Consider the following 22277-nt stretch of genomic DNA (forward strand, 5'->3'; position numbering starts at 1 on the left):
TCATGATTTAAAGGGAGGCTGCATGCTGTCAAAGCTGATGAATAATCAGCAAACAGGAGAGGAGCATGAGGCTACAACATTAGGGTCCCTGGATAACTGGAAGAGAAGCTGGAGGACACGGCTACACTGGTCTAAGTGTAGAACCACACATCTGGTCCAAGACCAGGGGCCTTCCTCATGTTTCTGTGTTTCAGATGATCTCTGACACCGTCTGACCTTCAGAGGGGAGAGGTTTTCAGAAAAATCATGTTAATGCACCGTTAAGAAGGTCTGCATCATTCATTCCTTCAGTTTTAGAAGGACTCTTATTGCTGACTCTGACCTCCTGATCCAGAGAGGACATGGACTTCATTCCTCTCCAACATGCTGGTAGATCCCCACTACACATGGACCTTTGGATTTAGGATTTATGTCTGTCTATTATTTTTAAAGCATTCTTATTACAACTTTGGAGGCTTTATGCCTTCATGCATGCAGTCAGCCTGAAATCCTGCAGGAATGAATGCTGAAGTCTCTGGATCCATACACCGCGTTCCACATTATTATGCAAATGATATTTTTCTCTGATTTTCCCAAATACTAATGCAAATGACAGTTAGAATATTTTTCAAATCATCAGCCGTTAGAGCATAATTCAAATGTTTTTGAACAAACTTCATAATGACAAAAAATATTTAAAAAAAAATAAAAACCTCAAAATGCACTGTTCCTCATTATTAAGCACAACAGCTTTTTAAAACATTTTATAGTTTGTAAAGAACTGAAAATGGTCATTTGTAGAAATTGCAGCATTAGGAGGTCATATTTACTGAAATCAAAACTATTTCAATCAAAAACATCTGAACAGGCCAAGTTCATGTTAACATAGGAGCCCTTCTCTGATATCACCTTCACTATTCTTCATCCATTGAACTTGTGAGTTTTTGGAGAGTTTCTGCTTGAATTTCTTTGCAGGATGTCAGAATATCCTCCCAGAGCTGCTGTTCTGATGTGAACTGCCTCCCACCCTCATAGATCTTTAGCTTGAGGATGCTCCAAAGGTTCTCAGTAGGGTTAAAGGTCAGGGGAGGATGGGGGCCACACCATGAGTTTCTCTCCTTTATGCCCATAGCAGCCAATGACACAGAGGGATTCTTTGCAGCATGAGATGGAGCATTGTCATGCATGAAGATCATTTTGCTACAGAAGGCATGGTTCTTCTTTTTGTACCATGGAAGAAAGTGGTCAGTCAGAAACTCTAGATACTTTGCCGAGGTCATTTTCACACCTTCAGGGACCCTAAAGGGGCCTATCAGCTCTCTCCTCATGATTCTGGCCCAAACATGACTCCGCCCCCTCCTTGTTGACGTCACAGTCTTGTTGGGACATGGTGGCCATCCACCAACCATCCACTACTCCTCCATCTGGACCATCCAGGGTTGCACGGCACTCATCAGTCAACAAGACTGTTTGAAAATGAGTCTTCATGTATTTCTGGGCCCACTGCAACCGTTTCTGCTTGTGAGCATTGGTTAGGGGGGCTGAATAGTAGGTTTATACACGACTGCAAGCCTCTGGAGGATCCTACACCTTGAGGTTGGTGGGACTCCAGAGGCACCAGCAGCTTCAAATACCTGTTTGCTGCTTTGTAATGACATTTTAACATCTGCTCTGTTAATTTGATGAATTTGTCTGTCAGAAACCTTCCTCATTATGCCTTTATCTGCAGGAACCCGTCTATGCTCTACATTGATCACGATTAATTTTTCCTGAAATATCTAATGTTTTCATTTCTTGTCCAATGCATTACACTATTTGACACTTTTCAGCAGCAGAGATCCTTTTTCTTTCCCATGTTGCTGAAACCTGTGGCCTGCTTAATAATGTGGAACATGTGGAAAAGTGCATTTTGAGGTTTTTATTTTAAAAAAAATAATAGTTATCATTATGAAGTTTGTTCAAAAACATTTGAATTATACTCTAACTGCTGATGACTTGAAAAATATTCTTTCATTTGCATTGATATTTAGAAAATCAGAGAAAAATGTTGTTTGCATAATAATGTGGAACGCGGTGTATGTGCAGCTGAGGATGTTGAGAATCAGTTTTCCACCACAGTCTTGATGTTTTTAGAGATTTACTGACTCTGAGTCTGCTGCTTTCCATTAAAGATGTCTGACAGCTGTGAGCCCAGGTACGGCTAATCAGGTCTTTCTTCTGTGTGTGTTGTCCAGTACCAGGGCGCCATTTCAGTATCCAGAGGTGCGATGTCAGGAATCACCATGGTCAGAGTCACTGGGTCTGGGGTTGCTACATCCACAGTCACTGGGTCTGGAGTCACCTGGTCTGGGGTCATTTTTTACCGAGCCAAAATCTCGCACTCTGTCCCGTCAGATGGATCTGATTGGCTTGAGGACAAATGCAGCTGCCACTTTCCATCGATTCAATAGAGGTTTCATTGATATGCAGGATCCCATCTCTGAGCAACTGACAGACGCCTTCAGAGAGATCGAGTTCGTCGGCTCCAGAGGCAGACCCAGTAATGTAAGGGACACACACTTCAGACCCCCCCAACATGTCTCCACATGTTTCTACATGTGTGTCTTATTTGCTCCTCTTTGTGTCTTTCCTCCTAACAGACCTGGATCACAACAACCTTCAAGAAGAAGCAACGTTGCCCCAGTGAGCATCCTCCCAGGTAATCTCTGCTTCTCTGTGGTGCAGAAATATGTATTTATGATGAAAAAGTGAAGCAAACTGTTTTAAATGATGAAATATTTACATTTAATATTTCAGCCTGAGGAATATAGAAATATCTTGAATAATAAATGCTCCTTTTTAGATAAATCTGCCCTTCTTTAGTTAAATAATAATAACCTCAGTCTGGGTAATATGGACCAAAACTTCTCTGTCAGTGTTTTTAGTTGAATGGTGATAACTGTTGTATATAAATGCCAGATATATCGTTACCTTAACCCTTTACCTGCTGAGTCTAAAAATGGTGATTAGGACATATTTAGTTATTCTGGCTGTAAAATAGTCAGGAAATGCCCTAAGTCTGAGAGCTTTGCTCCTTTTTCCCAGAGGACTTGAACTTGACTTTTCAACATCTGGTTAATGATTATTGCTCATTATATGGAATTGTCAGCAGTTTAAAGGAAGAAAAACACAAAAACAGGTTTGTTTTTCATGGCTTTTATGAGTAGAAATGTTGTTATTGCTCATGAAGTTTTGATTTTACATTTGAAATGTGAACCTATACATGCTTAGAACAATCAGCAGTCATTTTTGGAGTCTAGGACTCTGGGTGTGCAAAAGAGAACTATACTAAACCTCAGTTCAGAAGATGCATCCTTCAGATCGCTGTCCTCCTCTATGAACCTTAGCGGCTGTTTTACCGTTCTTGATGGTCTCCCCGACATTGTAAATGTGTGTAATAAAACACAGACACGCACAAATGCCACTATCTAACGCTATTTTTAGAAAACTAAACACCACTCTCGCTCGCTCTCCTTTTACTCTCTTCCTTCACTCTCCTTTCTCACTCGTCTTCTGCAAAGCTGACCTTTCGTGGTGCTGTTTGACATTACAGTAATATATATACCACATGTCATATATTGCCGGAAAGCATAGATTCTCAGCTTTCTGTCAGCGTGGGAATTTTTTAAATTGAGCAAACTTTCGAGGAGTTATGGTGCTGAGAATCTGTGTAGTTGTCTCTCCAAACTTCTAATGTATCGTTATGAATGCCTACGTTATATGGTTGCGAGTACCGTAATGAACCATATATGTGCGCATGCCCACAATTCTCAGCTTTCCAACACCATTGGAATTTTTCAAATCGGACAAACTTTGACAGAGTTACGGTAATAATACTCTGAACATATAAAACACGTCACCGGCACTGGCTCAGTAGGTAAAGGGTTAAAAGGGTTCAGATGACTTTGACTTCCACTGAGACAGTAAAGCAGACGATTCATCCTGATTTAGAACAAGAAGTGCACTAATGCTGGACCTTGATTAATTGTGATTAACTAGATCAGTGGTACTCAACCTTGACCAACTCAGGAGCCACACTGACCACACATTTTTTTCAGAAGAGCTGCAATTTAAAAATGTCTCTTTCTGACCATAAAAATGTGAACTGATAATTGTAAAGCTGTTATGTTTATGTTTTAGGTAAAAAATAAAACTAAACTAAGCTATTCTGAAGAAAACGCTTGGTGTATGGTTCTTTAACAACAGTCACATTTTTAATTTCCCAGTGCAGCAACAAAGTTTTTTAAGTACTGATAATAAAAGCTCATCAAAGTTGGTAGAACACAGCATATGCACAGCAATTTCTGTTAACAGAAAACATTTTGCTGATATTTACAATCCAAAACAGCGTTATGCTGATAATCAGAGTCCAAAACAGGATATCAAACAGCATTATGCTGATAATCAGAGTCCAAAACAGGATATCAAACAGCATTATGCTGATAATCAGAGTCCAAAACAGGATATCAAACAGCATTATGCTGATAATCAGAGTCCAAAACAGGATATCAAACAGCATTATGCTGATAATCAGAGTCCAAAACAGGATATCAAACAGCATTATGCTGATAATCAGAGTCCAAAACAGGATATCAAACAGCATTATGCTGATAATCAGAGTCCAAAACAGGATATCAAACAGCATTATGCTGATAATCAGAGTCCAAAACAGGATATTAAACAGCATTATGCTGATAATCAGAGTCCAAAACAGGATATTAAACAGCATTATGCTGATAATCAGAGTCCAAAACAGGATATTAAACAGCATTATGCTGATAATCAGAGTCCAAAACAGGATATCAAACAGCATTATGCTGATAATCAGAGTCCAAAACAGGATATTAAACAGCATTATGCTGATAATCAGAGTCCAAAACAGGATATCAAACAGCATTATGCTGATAATCAGAGTCCAAAACAGGATATCAAACAGCATTATGCTGATAATCAGAGTCCAAAACAGGATATTAAACAGCATTATGCTGATAATCAGAGTCCAAAACAGGATATTAAACAGCATTATGCTGATAATCAGAGTCCAAAACAGGATATCAAACAGCATTATGCTGATAATCAGAGTCCAAAACAGGATATCAAACAGCATTATGCTGATAATCAGAGTCCAAAACAGGATATCAAACAGCATTATGCTGATAATCAGAGTCCAAAACAGGATATTAAACAGCATTATGCTGATAATCAGAGTCCAAAACAGGATATTAAACAGCATTATGCTGATAATCAGAGTCCAAAACAGGATATCAAACAGCATTATGCTGATAATCAGAGTCCAAAACAGGATATCAAACAGCATTATGCTGATAATCAGAGTCCAAAACAGGATATTAAACAGCATTATGCTGATAATCAGAGTCCAAAACAGGATATTAAACAGCATTATGCTGATAATCAGAGTCCAAAACAGGATATCAAACAGCATTATGCTGATAATCAGAGTCCAAAACAGGATATCAAACAGCATTATGCTGATAATCAGAGTCCAAAACAGGATATTAAACAGCATTATGCTGATAATCAGAGTCCAAAACAGGATATCAAACAGCATTATGCTGATAATCAGAGTCCAAAACAGGATATCAAACAGCATTGTGCTGATAATTAGAGTCCAAAACAGGATATCAAACAGCATTATGCTGATAATCAGAGTCCAAAACAGGATATCAAACAGCATTATGCTGATAATCAGAGTCCAAAACAGGATATCAAACAGCATTATGCTGATAATCAGAGTCCAAAACAGGATATCAAACAGCATTATGCTGATAATCAGAGTCCAAAACAGGATATCAAACAGCATTATGCTGATAATTAGAGTCCAAAACAGGATATCAAACAGCTTTGTGCTGATAATCAGAGTCCAAAACAGGATATCAAACAGCATTATGCTGATAATCAGAGTCCAAAACAGGATATCAAACAGCATTATGCTGATAATCAGAGTCCAAAACAGGATATCAAACAGCATTATGCTGATAATCAGAGTCCAAAACAGGATATTAAACAGCATTATGCTGATAATCAGAGTCCAAAACAGGATATTAAACAGCATTATGCTGATAATCAGAGTCCAAAACAGGATATTAAACAGCATTATGCTGATAATCAGAGTCCAAAACAGGATATCAAACAGCATTATGCTGATAATCAGAGTCCAAAACAGGATATCAAACAGCATTATGCTGATAATCAGAGTCCAAAACAGGATATCAAACAGCATTATGCTGATAATCAGAGTCCAAAACAGGATATCAAACAGCATTATGCTGAAATTCAGAGTCCAAAACAGGATATCAAACAGCATTATGCTGATAATCAGAGTCCAAAACAGGATATTAAACAGCATTATGCTGATAATCAGAGTCCAAAACAGGATATTAAACAGCATTATGCTGATAATCAGAGTCCAAAACAGGATATCAAACAGCATTATGCTGATAATCAGAGTCCAAAACAGGATATCAAACAGCATTATGCTGATAATCAGAGTCCAAAACAGGATATCAAACAGCATTATGCTGATAATCAGAGTCCAAAACAGGATATTAAACAGCATTATGCTGATAATCAGAGTCCAAAACAGGATATTAAACAGCATTATGCTGAAATTCAGAGTCCAAAACAGGATATCAAACAGCATTATGCTGATAATCAGAGTCCAAAACAGGATATTAAACAGCATTATGCTGATAATCAGAGTCCAAAACAGGATATTAAACAGCATTATGCTGAAATTCAGAGTCCAAAACAGGATATCAAACAGCATTATGCTGATAATCAGAGTCCAAAACAGGATATTAAACAGCATTATGCTGATAATCAGAGTCCAAAACAGGATATCAAACAGCATTATGCTGATAATCAGAGTCCAAAACAGGATATCAAACAGCATTATGCTGATAATCAGAGTCCAAAACAGGATATTAAACAGCATTATGCTGAAATTCAGAGTCCAAAACAGGATATCAAACAGCATTATGCTGATAATCAGAGTCCAAAACAGGATATTAAACAGCATTATGCTGATAATCAGAGTCCAAAACAGGATATTAAACAGCATTATGCTGATAATCAGAGTCCAAAACAGGATATCAAACAGCATTATGCTGATAATCAGAGTCCAAAACAGGATATCAAACAGCATTATGCTGATAATCAGAGTCCAAAACAGGATATCAAACAGCATTATGCTGATAATCAGAGTCCAAAACAGGATATCAAACAGCATTATGCTGATAATCAGAGTCCAAAACAGGATATCAAACAGCATTATGCTGATAATCAGAGTCCAAAACAGGATATCAAACAGCATTATGCTGATAATCAGAGTCCAAAACAGGATATCAAACAGCATTATGCTGATAATCAGAGTCCAAAACAGGATATCAAACAGCATTGTGCTGATAATCAGAGTCCAAAACAGGATATTAAACAGCATTATGCTGATAATCAGAGTCCAAAACAGGATATCAAACAGCATTATGCTGATAATCAGAGTCCAAAACAGGATATCAAACAGCATTGTGCTGATAATCAGAGTCCAAAACAGGATATCAAACAGCATTGTGCTGATAATCAGAGTCCAAAACAGGATATCAAACAGCATTATGCTGATAATCAGAGTCCAAAACAGGATATCAAACAGCATTGTGCTGATAATCAGAGTCCAAAACAGGATATCAAACAGCATTGTGCTGATAATCAGAGTCCAAAACAGGATATCAAACAGCATTATGCTGATAATCAGAGTCCAAAACAGGATATCAAACAGCATTATGCTGATAATCAGAGTCCAAAACAGGATATTAAACAGCATTATGCTGATAATCAGAGTCCAAAACAGGATATCAAACAGCATTATGCTGATAATCAGAGTCCAAAACAGGATATTAAACAGCATTATGCTGAAATTCAGAGTCCAAAACAGGATATCAAACAGCATTATGCTGATAATCAGAGTCCAAAACAGGATATTAAACAGCATTATGCTGATAATCAGAGTCCAAAACAGGATATTAAACAGCATTATGCTGAAATTCAGAGTCCAAAACAGGATATCAAACAGCATTATGCTGATAATCAGAGTCCAAAACAGGATATTAAACAGCATTATGCTGATAATCAGAGTCCAAAACAGGATATCAAACAGCATTATGCTGATAATCAGAGTCCAAAACAGGATATCAAACAGCATTATGCTGATAATCAGAGTCCAAAACAGGATATTAAACAGCATTATGCTGAAATTCAGAGTCCAAAACAGGATATCAAACAGCATTATGCTGATAATCAGAGTCCAAAACAGGATATTAAACAGCATTATGCTGATAATCAGAGTCCAAAACAGGATATTAAACAGCATTATGCTGATAATCAGAGTCCAAAACAGGATATCAAACAGCATTATGCTGATAATCAGAGTCCAAAACAGGATATCAAACAGCATTATGCTGATAATCAGAGTCCAAAACAGGATATCAAACAGCATTATGCTGATAATCAGAGTCCAAAACAGGATATCAAACAGCATTATGCTGATAATCAGAGTCCAAAACAGGATATCAAACAGCATTATGCTGATAATCAGAGTCCAAAACAGGATATCAAACAGCATTATGCTGATAATCAGAGTCCAAAACAGGATATCAAACAGCATTATGCTGATAATCAGAGTCCAAAACAGGATATCAAACAGCATTGTGCTGATAATCAGAGTCCAAAACAGGATATTAAACAGCATTATGCTGATAATCAGAGTCCAAAACAGGATATCAAACAGCATTATGCTGATAATCAGAGTCCAAAACAGGATATCAAACAGCATTGTGCTGATAATCAGAGTCCAAAACAGGATATCAAACAGCATTGTGCTGATAATCAGAGTCCAAAACAGGATATCAAACAGCATTATGCTGATAATCAGAGTCCAAAACAGGATATCAAACAGCATTGTGCTGATAATCAGTCGGCGTCAGCTTCACGTTGGAATGAGGATGGAAACATTGAGATGATGCGTCTTGCAAGTTTGGAAATGTTTGGTAGATGTCCCGCTAATTTCCAAAAGTCCTGAACATCTTTAATCTGAAACTGTTGCTGGAGTTCATCCGAGCCTTTTAACTCCACAAACTCTGTTTGGAGCTGCACAAGTCCGAGCTGGTCACTTGATTTCATCGACCTCAAGCAGAAATGGGTTTTTCACAAGCAAGAACATGTTGCTCTGACCCTTACATTCACAGAATCTTGACCTGTAGTTTTGCTGGAGCTCAGTGAGCACTTCACAGAACTGTGGCTGACATGACGGGGCAGCATCCTCGTGCAGCTGCAGCATCATTTTCTGCACACATGGAAAAAGCGGTAATTCAAATGACGGACACTTTCTGTTCAAATAAATCTAGTTTTTCAGGAAATCAGCTGTGCAGAGCTCATACACAGTCTTGTGTTTTTCTCTACATCTTGACATTAAGGTGGTTTAAATGTTGTGTAATGTCACACAAGAACGCTGCAGAAAGCACCCAGTCCTTATCATCCAAAAAGGAAAACGGGAGGTTTCCCCTTGACTAACAATAAAAGCTTTCAGTGGTTCAAGCAGGTCCATGAAATGTTCAAGCATACGTCCTTTAGATCATTGCCTGACCTCAGTGTGCAACACCAAGATCCCCGTAGTGTGTGTTGAACTCCTCACATAGCAGCTTGAAGTTGCAGTGGTTTCTCACAAGGCCTTAATGTAATTAATCACTTCGATTACATCTCCCATCACATCATTTAAACACTTAAACTTCGCAAATAAGGCCTGTTGATGCACAATGCAGTGGTATGAGAAAAAGTCAGCAGCGCCTTCCTTTTTCAGCGCCTCTTTCAGCAACACTATGGCCCCATTTCTTCTGCCCAGCATCGCAGGTGCACCATCAGTTGTGAATGCCGTGATTTTTTCATGTTCAACTTTAAACCTCGCAAATGATCCCAGCACAGCGTCTTTTATCTCTGAATCCGTTGTTTTCTAGAGGAACCGTATCCAGCAGCTCCTCTGTAACTTCATTCTCACTGACAGGGATGAGTAACTGTGGCGTGTCACTGATATCCAGACTCTCATCCACATCTCTGACGCCGTCTGACCTTCAGAGGAGAGAGTTTTCAGAAAAATCATGTTAATGCACCGTTAAGAAGGTCTGCATCATTCATTCCTTCAGTTTTAGAAGGGCTCTTATTGCTGACTCTGACCTCCTGATCCAGAGAGGACATGGACCTCATTCCTCTCCAACATGCTGGTAGATCCCTGTAGCACCCTATAATGTAATCATTTCCTGATAATGTAATAACGCCTGATGATGTAATAAAAATTTGCACTTAACTCAATCGAAAATGTAATAAAGCCCAATAATGTAATAACTTCACCAATAATGTAATAAAATATCCTGACCCTAACCTTTTTTTTCAAACCTGATTTTGTAATACTTGACAGATAATGTAAAAAATATGTTCATTACAAAACAGTAACACTTTATTTGACGAGGGTATACATAAGCATAGTCAGCTCTCTAGTTCAGCTTCTACGTGGTCAACGCTGGAACAACTGGTTATTACGATACTGGTAAACAACATTATGATGAATAGCTTACAACCTGAAACAGAACTGCTCATGAACATTAAGAGGGTATGAAGTGCGCTAAAATACATAGACTAGTAGTATGAATGTCTGTGGAAGCTTCAGACTAGTTCACAGTGGTTTATTTAACTTCCTGTAAACCAAATATAAATTGTAGAGGTTGGACATCTCACCAATAAAAATAAATAACATAACCAGTTAGTCCAACAGTTTCAAAAGAAACATATGCCAGGTAGCAGATAGCTTTGCAGAAATGATGTCACGTCGATAAAACAGGATTTAAATGGACATAAGACCTTCGGACAATGACTTTACCACTAAAAAATAGTATACTTTCATAGAAACAAATACGACTTCAGAAACCCGGTATAAACCCCAAAAAGGAGTTTGGAAAATGACCATGTCAGTTGTCATCAAGTTCTGTCGTTTTGATGCTGACATTTTTATTTAACTTTTATTTATACAGGTAAACCTCATAATAAACTCTGTAGTATGACAGTATGTCAGCTGACCACTGTGTCACGTGACCTAGAGTAAGATGTCAACCTGAAAATGGACTGAAAATGATCATATTTATTACATTATCTGTCAAGTATTACATTATCAGTAAAAATGTTATTACAGTATCAGTCAGGATATTTTATTACATTATTGGTGAAGTTATAACATTATTGGGTTTTACATTATTGGATTGAGTGAAGGGCAAATTTTATTACATTATCAGGAAATGATTACATTATAGGGTGCTACAGTCCCCACTACACATGGACCTTTGGATTTAGGGTTTATGTCTGTCTATTATTTTTAAAGCATTCTTATTACAACTTTGGAGGCTTTATGCCTTCATGCATGCAGTCAGCCTGAAATCCTGCAGGAATGAATGCTGAAGTCTCTGGATCTGTATGTGCAGCTGAGGATGTTGAGAATCAGTTTTCCACCCCAGTCTTGATGTTTTTAGAGATTTACTGACTCTGAGTCTGCTGCTTTCCATTAAAGATGTCTGACAGCTGTGAGCCCAGGTACGTCTTATCAGGTCTTTCTTCTGTGTGTGTTGTCCAGTACCAGGGCGCCATTTCAGCATCCAGAGTTGCAATGTCAGGAATCACCATGTCCAGAGTCCCCGGGTCCAGAGTCACCTGGTCCAGGGTTGATACATCCAGAGTCACCAGGTCCGGAGTCACCTGGAACGGAACGTCTCACCGTCGAACAACTCAGTGATGCTTTCAGTCATGATATGCAGGATCCCATCTCTGAGCAACCGACAGACGCCTTCGGAGAGATCGAGTTCGTCGGCTCCAGAGGCAGACCCAGTAATGTAAGGGACACACACTTCAGATCCCCAGTCCCTCTGGTTAAGACCTGTTCATGAATCTGGTTCCTGGTGTAGCTGAAATGAGGCCATCAATGAAACAGTCACCTTACTAAACTGATAACCAAAGTGGGCATCCCAGACCACCTCTGTATGCAGCCCACCACCCTGTTTAGACCATGCATTATCAGAGATTTATTCCAATACTAAGGGCCAGATCTACTAAAGGTTTGCCTGTATAAAAAAGTGTGTGAACTCGTTGCACACGCAACAAAAAGGTACAAACTGATTAACTACATGCTAAGGGTTGCATCTTTCAAAGGTGCAAAATAGTGCGACTGCATCCAGTTAGTACGTTCGCCACAATGAATATGCAGTATGGGGCGTTTACACGCAATTGTGCGTGTGCTGGGAGGAGAAAATGTAAATATATTATTTTAGCGCAAGGCGATTCATCAAACCTGAACGTAATTTAGCTGATAGAAACTGCGTCTATATTTAACACGTCTCACAGGGAGGTGCAAACTGTTTGTATGTGTAATTGCACACACATGGCTGCGGTTATTGTGTCCAGAAGGAGACATGAAACGATGAAAGAAGACACAGAGAACGCATTTTTCACCCTTGTGTGAACATTTTTGGAACGAATGAGGAAACAGTCGTTAAAACATATCTCCTGTCCAGCCTTGCAATGTTGGAGCTGTTGGAGGACCTCAGAGCAGATTTGGAGCCACGAGGAGGAGTCACGCAGTACCTGCAATAACAAAACTCCTCCAAGTTCACATTTTTTTGCATCTGGGTCATTCCAGCGTACGGTAGCTATCACAGCTGGGATCTCCCAGTCCTGTTTTTCTGATGTTCTGTGTGGAGTTGTAACATTTAACTTTCCTCAAGCTGGTGTTAAACACACGCAAGGGAGAATTTTAGGGAAAGTAGAAAACCTTTTAAAGTAAAGAATATATTAAAATACAATAAACAACAATTCTGAACAAGTATAATCAATTAGTCTCTTAAGAGAACATAATCAGTTTAAGGCGCTTCCCATTGAATTAACACCTCCACAGAACAGAAGCGCACGTCGTGCTTAAACTCAAATGAAAAGTACGGCGTAACAAAATTAGAGATTTTATCTCAGTCTTTATAATTTCATAATGAACTAAAGTCCAAATCTAACGAAAACAGCAACCTGGTCCTTATCCGAGCACTTTTAAGTGTCTTTTAAGTCTTTTTAAAATGTCTTTGACGCACGCAAATGCAAAATGCTATAATCCACCAGTCTCCTCCGGAAAAAAACACAATAAATCCACACAGCAAAACCCCAAAAAAACAAAGAATATGTGATCGACCGCTAATTAGTGGTACAGCAGGTAAAAAATACAAAAACATGACGATCTCACCCAAACCCAGGAAGCATAATCCAACAGGACAAACTCTTTTTCTTCTCCCCGAGCGTTTCTTTGCTGTGGCTCATTTAAGTGTTTATTAGCTTCATCCAACAGCTCCTCTGATTCTGTAAGGTCCAATTTCATTTTGCGTGTTCGGCTTTAATGCAACAAACCATGAAACACGCAAAACCCTCATTTAAATAGGCGTGTCTCCAACACGTTTGCACCTCTTGTCATTTACGCATTCACTCTTAGTAAATCACCCGCAAACTGCGGTCCAACCCAAACCCAAAATTCTAGATTGCGCACGCAAATCAGTGCAAATTGGGATCTTAGTAGATCTGGCCCTAAGTGTTAATCTTTAATGATCTGTGTGGATCCACCTCAGAGGGAACAGTCTGAGGGTTCAGATGGATACTGAGGTGGTCTGGAAGGTCTTCATCAGGACTGGACTGGCTGTGTAGACATGACATGTACTGGCACACGTTAAAGACCGCCCTTCCAGCTGACCTGATCAGCTGACCTGATCAGCTGACTTGATCAGCTGACCTGATCTGCTGAACTCAAAGTGTGGCTTTATTAAGTCTGTCCAACCTCACTCAGGGTGATGGGAACTATGGCTCGTGTTAAAGATCTAGATTTTGTTTCCACTGACTATCAAGAGACGGTCTTTCAGCTCCCAGACAACTCTGCATTGGTCCCCAACCTGGGGTCCAGGACCCCCCGGGGGTGGCGCAAAAGATCTAAGGCCCTGTCCACACGGAGAAGAATTCAGGAGTATACCTTAAAGTTTTTTGTCATATCGGTGTTTCATCCACACGAAAACAGTGTTTTGAGGTCATAAACACTACTTTTTGAAACCGGGTCCCAGAGTGAATGAATCTGTAAATGCTTACCGTTTTGTCTCCATGTGGACGGCTGACCGGCTGACTTACATCATGCATAGCGTAGCCCACCTACCCTGCATACACATGTCGAACCAAAACATCGGTGGAGGATTACAGGGGTGTGTTCATGCTGCAGGAGCTACTGAGCTTATTATGGATGGAAATCTGATGCTCCTTTACCAACACAGAGAACAGCAGACACCAGATGTTCTAAGATCTACTACAGAGAACAGCAGACACCAGATGTTCTTAGATCTACTACAGAGAACAGCAGACACCAGATGTTCTTAGATCTACCACCGAGAACAGCAGACACCAGATGTTCTCAGATCCACCACCGAGAACAGCAGACACCAGATGTTCTCAGATCCACCACCGAGAACAGCAGACACCAGATGTTCTTAGATCCACCACAGAGAACAGCAGACACCAGATGTTCTTAGATCCACCACCGAGAACAGCAGACACCAGATGTTCTTAGATCCACCACAGAGAACAGCAGACACCAGATGTTCTTAGATCCACCACCGAGAACAGCAGACACCAGATGTTCTCAGATCCACCACAGAGAACAGCAGACACCAGATGTCTTTGCATATATACTACAGCATTTTCAGTCGTTTTCAGTGGAAAACTTTTTCAAACCGAAGGACATTTGTTTTCGTCTCCGTGTGGACAATGCCTCTAGATTGGTGTGAGGCTTTGTCTGCTCTGAGGCTGCCGAATTAGATCTGCAACTCTTGACTAAAACCATAATATAGCAGGTATTTTGTAAATTATACAAAGGTGTTTCGATAATAAAAGCATGCATGGGCCTTTTTAGGGTTTTATCAGTAAAACACTTAAATTCTGTGGTGATTTCTGGTGGCACTGTGTCACTTTTTCTTCTCTCTTGGGTCCTAGGAACAATGGTTGTGAAGCACTGCTTTAAAGGCATGTTTATGACACCATGAGGGGGAAAAGCTGTTAAAAAGGCTCCACTAGCCTTTAAGCTGGTGGCCCATTCAGCATGTAGAGGTACCAGTCCACCATCAGAGAGCCTCAGAGATGATGGATGGGCTGCTGTTAGAGTCAGAGGGGCAGAGAGTTCTGATGTTAGGGCCCATATTCAAAACGACTCTAATGTCCTCTACCAACGCACAAACAGAAAGCTTCTACAATCGTAGAAGTTTAGAGAACAACTTTATTAAACAGACGACTTCATCAACAACAGATAAATATATTCTCCCATATGAACGTTACATATTTCCTACAGTGAAGTAAATATGGCTCTCTCTTCATCATTTCCTGTCTGCTATGGTCCATAACCACACCCAGGACAAATAGGCGGGACCTGGCTTCTGTAAATTCTCTGTGCCTGAGCTGCACGTATCAGACACGTGAGACGTGGTGACTGGTTAACATGGAGTCTCACAGTCGCAGTCTGAAGGAGCTTTTAGAGTGATTTAGGAGCAGCTCTGAGCAGAGAGAGGACAGCAAGCGCTATCTTAATGAGGAGCCAGCACTGACCTTGTTATTATGATTATGCATTGTTGTGTAAGCTATGATTGGCTGATCCAACAAGGTGTTTGAACATTCACACCCCTATGCCTTACACTCTTCACATGCTGACAGATCTGTGTGCAGAGTCTTTAGTCAGTGATTGGCTGTACCTGTGGAGTAGAACACCTTTAGAAGGATCCCCATACAGCCTGACTTTGTGCTGAAACGTCTGCATTAACAGTGTTGGTCTGTTCAGCCCAGCTATGGTTCAAGAAGAATCTGACAGTCCAGACTCAGTCTTTGCTCTCTGTGAGTCCTTCCTCTGAATGATCTCCAAGTATTTACCAGGCCGGTTATTTTAGTAGTTAATGTCAGTGATTTTAGGATGAGGCCATCTCAGAGCTGTAACTGTTATCCCCTCACTCTCCATCTTTCTAACATGTCTCGCTCTCTTAGGGCCTCAGATGCTTTGTAATTATATTTTAATCTTTCTTTACTAGCAGCTCTTAGTGCTGAGGAAGCATCACTGAGACTACTGTTACTGTAGAGTATAGACGTATTAAAGGACAGACGCTTGGTGTCTGAATGAGCACATTAATGCCAAACGTTAACAGGCTCTCTGTCTCTCTCTCCTCTGTAGTTTCTGCGTCTGTCATGTGATACGGACCCTAAAGAAGTCTACAAACTGATCACAGATCATTGGAACTTCCCCTCCCCTAACCTGGTGGTGTCTGTGGTCGAGGGGGAGGGGAGGGAGGAGATCAAACCGTGGGTGAGGGACTTCCTGAGGAACAGTCTGGTCAGAGCCGCTCAGAGCACAGGTAAACACACTCCCTGTACGTTGGTCATGTGATCATTAACTAAGTTAATGATTGGTTCTTCTGTTCCCAGGTGCGTGGATCCTGACAGATGGACTGAGGAGGAGCGTGGCCCGCTGTATGGGAGAGGCGGTGAGGGACTACAAGGTGGTGGCCCCAGCTCTGCCTCAGAAGGTGATGGTGGTGGGCGTGGCTCCGTGGGGAATGGTTCATAACAGAGAGCGGCTCGTAAACCCTCAGGTAAGCTGGATGTGCAGTTTGTGTTTTTAACTCAAAACAGAAACACATCAGTACACTGAGAAATAACAGACATGAAAGTTTAAAAAATCAGATTACTCTGATAACATTTATTTTAATTCTTAAGCAAGTCAGGAGGTGAAACCTTGTATCGCTTTGAGCAGTTCTTCTTCGAGTCATTGGCAGCAGATATTTCCTGTTGAAGGACATTTGGTTTATTTCTCTATAACCTTATTTTTAGGGCTGGGACTTTGTCGCATTAATTAAGATTAATTAATTACAGAAAAAATAACACGATAAAAAAAAAACACATTTAATCTCAATTTATTTTTGCACTCCAAACAGCGCGGAATATTTCTCATTGCACGAGTTCCTGGTATACCCGTAATACTGATGCACAGGACACAACACGACAAACACCATGGAAACCGATGAGAAGTCGTTGCTGGGTTTGGTGGGCAAAAAATTTTGTTTTAAAAAACTTCCGGATGGACAGCTGGATAAAAGCACAGTTGTGTGCAAATTGTGCAAGAAAGAATTTGCCTATCACCGGAGCTGTTCTAGCCTCCGCTGCCACCTCAATGCCAAACATGCTGCAGCTAGCACAGACAACGTTCTTAGTTCGAGCAGGCAATGTCGCCAATCCACACTGAACAAGATGACGGGGTTCAGAACAGCGTTTCCGATAGACTTTTTGTCCCTGGTCAAAATGACGGGCAGTCCTCAAGAATTCCGGCCATTTAGAACAGCTACCGGACATTTGCTTTAACATTTTTTTTGATGCATGAACAGCAGCAAAACGCATAAATCTCTCTCTTATTTATTTATTTATTTGTGTAAGTGGTTTAAAGTATCAAAATAAAAGCTGTGCTTTTCCTTACACACGTAGTCAGTTACACAATATACGCCCACGTTAAACTCATAAACAACAACAGTTAGCTTCACATCAGCACCGTTAGCCTGTTAGCTCATTGGCCGCTATCATAACTTTGTAGCTTACAACAGCCAAATACCATCCTCCACCAACAACAACGAAGCATCCAAACACAACAAAAGAGCTCTGTTAACTGGACACTGCATTAGAGCTCTACATTTCAAATGAAAAATGAGTCTTACCATCAGCTGCTAATATCAGTCCTCATGATGATATCACTGTAACCTCTCTGAAGAGAGACAGAGCCTTCGTTATCAGCTCCAAGTGGTCCATGCCGTTCTGCACGATGTGATTCTGTGTTGACTACAATCCAACTTTATCTGAGGATTGGTCATAGGTAGTTTATCGAAGTCTACTACAACTCTGCCCAGCGTAGGCCTCCTCTCTCTGCTGCTGCGTCGGTGTTTCAGCCGCTCTGCTAAACAGTTCCCTTTGTTTCAGCCTCTCCATTGCTCGCAGCGATGACATAAAATCCCTCCATACCGCTGATGATATCAAGCCTTTGGTTAACCAGGAAAACCTCATTTACATTAAAATTCTGCTTTTCGAGAAAGCTCTGGTCAAACTTTCCCACTTTCCCTGCATAGTCCCCAGCAATACTGAGCCCATGCAGAGCTTTTACATCATCATGCATACATAATTAGCCATGTGCTTGCCGTCTGAGGAGATAAACAACCCCAGCACCGCAGGACAGTAGATGTAGTAAGATTAGGCAGCTTTTAGTTTATATTAACGCATTCTCGCAACATATCTTCTAGGTTACACAAAATATAATATGAAAGTATTTAGTAATTACTTATCTGGTCATTTGCATGTTTTCTGCCGGACATTTTGACCGGCTATATTTTTATCTGCCGGACTTCCTCCCTTTTTACCGGTCTCTGCAGGCTTCTTGAAGTCCGCTTGATTGCCAATCAGAGACAGGTGGGAGCAGTCAGCCTCAGCACCGCTGGGGGAAGGGAGCCTCAGAGGAAGCACAGTGAAGTTAGGCGACACCACAACCAAACAGGAACCGGAAATTACTAAAATAAAACACAGTGTAGACAAGAAACACCACAGTACCCCTCTCTCAACGGACGCCTTCTGGCGTCCTACCAGACTTGTCAGGGTGCACCGAGTAGAAGCCTTCCAGAAGGCTGTCATCTAGGATGAGCTTCGGCGATATCCACGACCTCTCCTCAGGACCGTACCCCTCCCAGTCCACCAGGAACTGGAATCCACATCCTCGGGTTGGATGTCCAGGATTTTGGACACGGTGAATGCAGGATGATCATTGATGATCCGAGGGGGTGGAGGGGTGACGGCTGGAGGGCTCAAATCACTGGTGATGACAGGCTTGAGGAGAGACACATGGAAGGTGGGGTGGATTTTCATGGATTCTGGTAATTTGAGTCTGACAGCAGAAGGGTTAATGATCTTGGTGATTTCAAAGGGACCGACAAAATGAAGGGAGAGGTTACGTGACTCGATCGCGACTTATGACCATTACCGCCCACTCCCGCTGGATTTATGACCATTACCGCCCACTCCCACTGTATTTATGACCATTACCGCCCACTCCCACTGTATTTATGACCATTACCGCCCACTCCCACTGGATTTATGACCATTACAACCCACTCCCACTGGATTTATGACCATTACCGCCCACTCCCGCTGTATTTATGACCATTACCGCCCACTCCCGCTGTATTTATGACCATTACCGCCGACTCCCGCTGTATTTATGACCATTACCGCCCACTCCCACTGTATTTATGACCATTATCGCCCACTCCCACTGTTTTTATGACCATTACCGCCCACTCCCACTGTATTTATGACCATCACTGCCCACTCCCACTGTATTTATGACCATAACCGCCGGCTACCACTGTATTTATGACCATTACCGCCCACTCCCACTGTATTTATGACCATTACCGCCCACTCCCACTGGATTTATGACCATTACCGCCCACTCCCACTGTATTTATGACCATTACCGCCCACTCCCGCTGGATTTATGACCATTACCGCCCACTCCCACTGTATTTATGACCATTACCGCCCACTCCCGCTGGATTTATGACCATTACCGCCCACTCCCGCTGGATTTATGACCATTACCGCCCACTCCCACTGGATTTATGACCATTACCGCCCACTCCCGCTGGATTTATGACCATTACCGCCCACTCCCGCTGTATTTATGACCATTACCGCCCACTCCCACTGGATTTATGACCATTACCGCCCACTCCCGCTGGATTTATGACCATTACCGCCCACTCCCACTGTATTTATGACCATTACCGCCCACTCCCGCTGTATTTATGACCATTACCGCCGGCTACCACAGTATTTATGACCATTACCGCCCACTCCTGCTGTATTTATGACCATTACCGCCCACTCCCACTGTATTTATGACCATTACCGCCCACTCCCATGGGATTTATGACCATTACCGCCCACTCCCACTGGATTTATGGAGAAGAACTTTATAGAGAGCTGACTGTGATCAGAGAGGTTGGAGCAGGTCTATCATCTGCCAGAGTCTGCAGCTCCTGAGACCTCATGGCTTGGTTTCTGCTCTGACATCACTGTCGGCTGTGAAGCCTTCTATAACGTGTTCCAATGTTCCAAAGTCATTCAGCAGTCGTTTTGTCCCAAAGTGACGGATGTACATGAGAGTACGGACAACATAAGCTAAAATGCAGACAGGAAGAAAAAACATCAGGAAGTGCCACAAAGTGAACCACGTCCAATCACACAAAGGTGCTATTATGCAGCAATAGAAGAAATGCACATGTGTTTCTAAATCATGTCCAGTCAGGTTAATTTAGCACAGGAAGACTCCAATCACAGTGTAGGAACCAGTGTTGATTTTGGCAGCTATTTTCATCACTTTTAGTCTTGGTTTTAGTCTTTAAATTAAAATGCATTTTAGTTTTATTCACATTTTAGTCATTTCTATCCTTTTTAGTTTTAGTCTAGTTTTAGTCCATAAAGTCCACACATTTTAGTCTTTACTTTTAGTCCAAACATTTATTCTCTCTCCTAAATCTGGAACCAAATCATGGTAGTGTGTTCTCTGTCAAACCTTGGGTCCCTGCTTTCTACAGCAGAATAGATACAGATGTATTGTTTTTGACAGATTTACCCACCGTGGAGAAATATCGAAGATTTAGAATGTCTGACAAAAACTACATTACATTTTAGTCTAGTTTTAGTCATCACAGATCTATTTTTGTTAGTCTCAGTCTAGTTTTAGTCATCACAGATCTATTTTTATTAGTCTCAGTCTAGTTTTAGTCATCACAGATCTATTTTTGTTAGTCTCAGTCTAGTTTTAGTCATCACAGATCTATTTTTGTTAGTCTCAGTCTAGTTTTAGTCATCACAGATCTATTTTTGTTAGTCTTAGTCTAGTTTTAGTCATCACAGATCTATTTTTATTAGTCTTAGTCTAGTTTTAGTCATCACAGATCTATTTTTGTTAGTCTCAGTCTAGTTTTAGTCATCACAGATCTATTTTTGTTAGTCTCAGTCTAGTTTTAGTCATCACAGATCTATTTTTGTTAGTCTCAGTCTAGTTTTAGTCATCACAGATCTATTTTTGTTAGTCTCAGTCTAGTTTTAGTCATCACAGATCTATTTTTGTTAGTCTCAGTCTAGTTTTAGTCATCACAGATCTATTTTTGTAAGTCTCAGTCTAGTTTTAGTCATCACAGATCTATTTTTGTAAGTCTCAGTCTAGTTTTAGTCATCACAGATCTATTTTTGTTAGTCTTAGTCTAGTTTTAGTCATCACAGATCTATTTTTGTTAGTCTCAGTCTAGTTTTAGTCATCACAGATCTATTTTTGTTAGTCTCAGTCTAGTTTTAGTCATCACAGATCTATTTTTGTTAGTCTCAGTCTAGTTTTAGTCATCACAGATCTATTTTTGTTAGTCTCAGTCTAGTTTTAGTCATCACAGATCTATTTTTGTAAGTCACAGTCTAGTTTTAGTCATCACAGATCTATTTTTGTTAGTCTCAGTCTAGTTTTAGTCATCACAGATCTATTTTTGTTAGTCTCAGTCTAGTTTTAGTCATCACAGATCTATTTTTGTAAGTCACAGTCTAGTTTTAGTCATCACAGATCTATTTTTGTTAGTCACAGTCTAGTTTTAGTCATCACAGATCTATTTTTGTTAGTCTCAGTCTAGTTTTAGTCATCACAGATCTATTTTTGTTAGTCTCAGTCTAGTTTTAGTCATCACAGATCTATTTTTGTTAGTCTTAGTCTAGTTTTAGTCATCACAGATCTATTTTTGTTAGTCTCAGTCTAGTTTTAGTCATCACAGATCTATTTTTGTTAGTCTTAGTCTAGTTTTAGTCATCACAGATCTATTTTTGTTAGTCTCAGTCTAGTTTTAGTCATCACAGATCTATTTTTGTTAGTCTCAGTCTAGTTTTAGTCATCACAGATCTATTTTTGTTAGTCTTAGTCTAGTTTTAGTCATCACAGATCTATTTTTGTTAGTCTTAGTCTAGTTTTAGTCATCACAGATCTATTTTTGTTAGTCTCAGTCTAGTTTTAGTCATCAGATCTATTT

The 22277-nt window shown here is 40.4% G+C and overlaps 1 protein-coding gene across 1 annotated transcript in view; it reads left to right on the forward strand.

Annotated features, from left to right (window-relative positions):
• Window positions 1–22277, forward strand: part of LOC121503978 (transient receptor potential cation channel subfamily M member 4-like) — a 65633-nt gene that overhangs the window by 16989 nt on the left and 26367 nt on the right. The window contains exons 4-9 of the mRNA XM_041778591.1: window positions 2214–2523; window positions 2619–2677; window positions 11702–11957; window positions 16346–16526; window positions 16597–16763; window positions 18877–19076. Coding sequence (XP_041634525.1) covers window positions 2214–2523; window positions 2619–2677; window positions 11702–11957; window positions 16346–16526; window positions 16597–16763; window positions 18877–19076 — 1173 coding nt within the window. The remainder of the gene's footprint in view (window positions 1–2213; window positions 2524–2618; window positions 2678–11701; window positions 11958–16345; window positions 16527–16596; window positions 16764–18876; window positions 19077–22277) is intronic.

The sequence above is a fragment of the Cheilinus undulatus genome, linkage group 21 (assembly GCF_018320785.1).
Source record: "Cheilinus undulatus linkage group 21, ASM1832078v1, whole genome shotgun sequence".
Taxonomy (NCBI): domain Eukaryota; kingdom Metazoa; phylum Chordata; class Actinopteri; order Labriformes; family Labridae; genus Cheilinus; species Cheilinus undulatus.